At 40.4% G+C, this 2735-nt stretch overlaps 1 protein-coding gene across 1 annotated transcript in view; it reads right to left on the minus strand.

Moving 5' to 3' along the window:
- LOC142662624 (uncharacterized) overlaps window positions 1-1566 on the minus strand; it is an 8358-nt gene extending 6792 nt beyond the window's left edge. Inside the window, exons 1-2 of the mRNA XM_075840836.1 lie at window positions 1554-1566; window positions 1152-1253 (exon numbers count right to left, since the gene is read on the minus strand). Coding sequence (XP_075696951.1) covers window positions 1152-1253; window positions 1554-1566 — 115 coding nt within the window. The remainder of the gene's footprint in view (window positions 1-1151; window positions 1254-1553) is intronic.
- Between the last annotated feature and the right edge of the window lie 1169 nt (window positions 1567-2735).

The raw sequence follows: 2735 nt of genomic DNA on the forward strand, positions 1-2735 counted from the left end.
AATAATAATAATAATAATATCCCTTTGATACAAATTTTGAATCCAAAATTAATGTCCCCAAGAGTGTCAGGAAATGTCCTTGTTCTTGTTTGTATGGGATGTAACCACAGTGTAGTGTCAGTGATGCAGCATTGGATATGAATTAGCAGTGGCTGGATATTTACCATATAACCGGACCCTACATAGATATAGTGGGGGGGATTTATTAGGACTGGAGTATCAGATGGCAGTCTTAATGTAAAGAGCTCTGGAGTAAGATGTGTCTTAATAAATTAGGCGCATCTCTGATTGTCCATGTGTCAAATCTACTTAAACTTGAGCTGGAGTAGATTTGCGCTATGATTTACGCCTCTTTCTGTGGTAAATTACAGTAAGTTTGTCGGGCCGTGGTAGGCTCTGCCCTTTCTGTGGGGCCCCATCCACTTTTTATTAAAGTGGCATGAGTGGCGCTAATGTCTTAAAAGTCATATTTTTGTTGTGCAAGTTGCAATTTTTAGACCATTTGCGATATGTCCACGCTAGAAAACTGGTAAAGGGCAAATAATAAATTGCCCTTTGTATTGAGTTTTGGGCACTAGTATAAAAGAAAGACATAGTAGAGCTGGAGCGTGTTCAGGAGTGGGTAACAAATACATTGAATGGTTGCACTGCAGTACCCAGTAATACTATTAAATATGGGGGTTTTAGTTTGGAAAGATAAACAGTTTAGAGGTGATCTAATAACTATGTATAATATATATTAATGGACATTACAGAGATCTCTCATTGTCTTTTTATATCCAGGCCTGTAAATAAGGGGCATCCACTACGTCTAGTGGAAGGAAGGTGTCACCATCATAATATACGCGGATTCTTTACTGTAAGAGCAGTGAGACCATGGAACTCCCCGCCACGGGATGTTAATTCATTGAAAGATTCTAGCCTGGATGCTTTTCCTGAAAGATCTAATATTATAACAGATCTGTACTGGATCGCTGGGGATGGGGCATTAATCCTTGAATTTATATCCTGATCGCCATATTTGGAGGTGGAAGGAAAATGTCTCCGGCCTCATAGGGGTTGTTTTTAATGAGAACCTTGCAGGATATTTGGCTGAACTAGATGGATTTATGTTTTTTCAATCTTACTCGCTATGTAACTATGTCACTTACCTCCACAATCCTGAGGTCCTTGGCACTGCTCCATGCGGAAGAAACATTTCTCTTTTTGGTCGGGGCAGCCTTTGGTGACATAGACCACCCGAATACCAATGCCTGGCAAAAGGAAACATCAATTAGTTGTGTGAAAACACGGAAACGTCTCCCAATCTACCAGTGTAATTCCCTGTAGTCTTCTAGTGGAAGAGACGTAGCCATAAGAGATCTCAGAAATGTCGCTCTACTAACATATACATTGTATACGGCGCCTCATTGATTTATTCCCATAGGATCATTTCCTCTGATCATGTGACTGTGACAATAGAAAGATATAAAATCCAATCACGTGCGGAAAATTCTGCAATGATCATAAATGACCCCCCCAGGAATGAATATAATCCCATGTATGATCATCACCGCCACAAGTCATCGCTATTATTCCTTGCGGGGCAGGAATCACATTCGGCTGGGTTATGAGAACCTGGAAAAGGGAAAACATAATGGGAGTCACACACCGAAATTACCGGCAACTCACATGAAAAATCGCCCGTTCTATTTATCATGTGACTTATTAATAATCCGCGGTCACTTTACAAATGTGACATAACAGTGATAACCTGTTATCTGTAATGAAGCGGGTCTGACCCTCATGAAAGGACTTGGACCCTATAAGACCTCGTTCACACACTACAATAAGCCCAGTATGATGACTACACCGCACATCCGGTCATAGTACACAGAATAACACGTGAAAACCCAGCAAAATACAAGAAGGAGACCACCAAGCAACCGCTGAGTATATATTAAGCCCCCAGACCAGAAAATGATGATAAGATAAGTCAGATCTCAGTTTTGTGTTACTTACCGCATGTCTTTGAGCAGGGACCATATAGAAGATCTCCTCTGATGTCTAGAAAGTGAAAAGAGACATTAAAGAACAACTCTACGGAGAAAATGAGAAACTCCATCTATTCCCTATATCTCTTCTGTACACCGCGCCAATGCTCTCCTGCTATATCTATTAGTGAGTGTATCCGGCATGGACAGGACAGTATTAGGCGGGATTCACACACACTTGTTATTCAGCTTTTTAAAACTCGTGTAAAAATAACCCGTTGCTTCAAGCCTTTTTAGTGGCAATTTTAAATGCATTTTTAGAGGTAATTTTTTATTTTGTGACATTTGTACGTTTTTTCTGGTGTTTTTGAAGTCCTAGAGAGAAGTCTATGGGATAAAACACCAGAAAAAAACAAACAAAACTAGAGCACGCTGTGCTTTGAAAATATGTGTGAATCCAGCCTTAGACTTCCATGTGTAATCTATAGGTTATTGGACTGAACACTGGATCAGTCCTCTCAGATTATTTACCTGTTCCTACTAGTATTAGGCCTTATTCAGACAAGCGTATATGAAAATGAATGGAGCTATTCACACATGCTGTTGTTTTTCGCATAGCGTGTGTTTCCGTTAAATGAAACTCACTGCATGTCCTATTTTGGTGCGTATTTGCGCACCACGCAGCCCATTGAAGATAATGTGTGCGTGAAAAAAAACGGACAGCACGCGGGCGACATACGTGTGCTGTCCGTGATTCAAACA

This window comes from Rhinoderma darwinii, chromosome 10 (genome assembly GCF_050947455.1).
Source record: "Rhinoderma darwinii isolate aRhiDar2 chromosome 10, aRhiDar2.hap1, whole genome shotgun sequence".
NCBI lineage: Eukaryota > Metazoa > Chordata > Amphibia > Anura > Rhinodermatidae > Rhinoderma > Rhinoderma darwinii.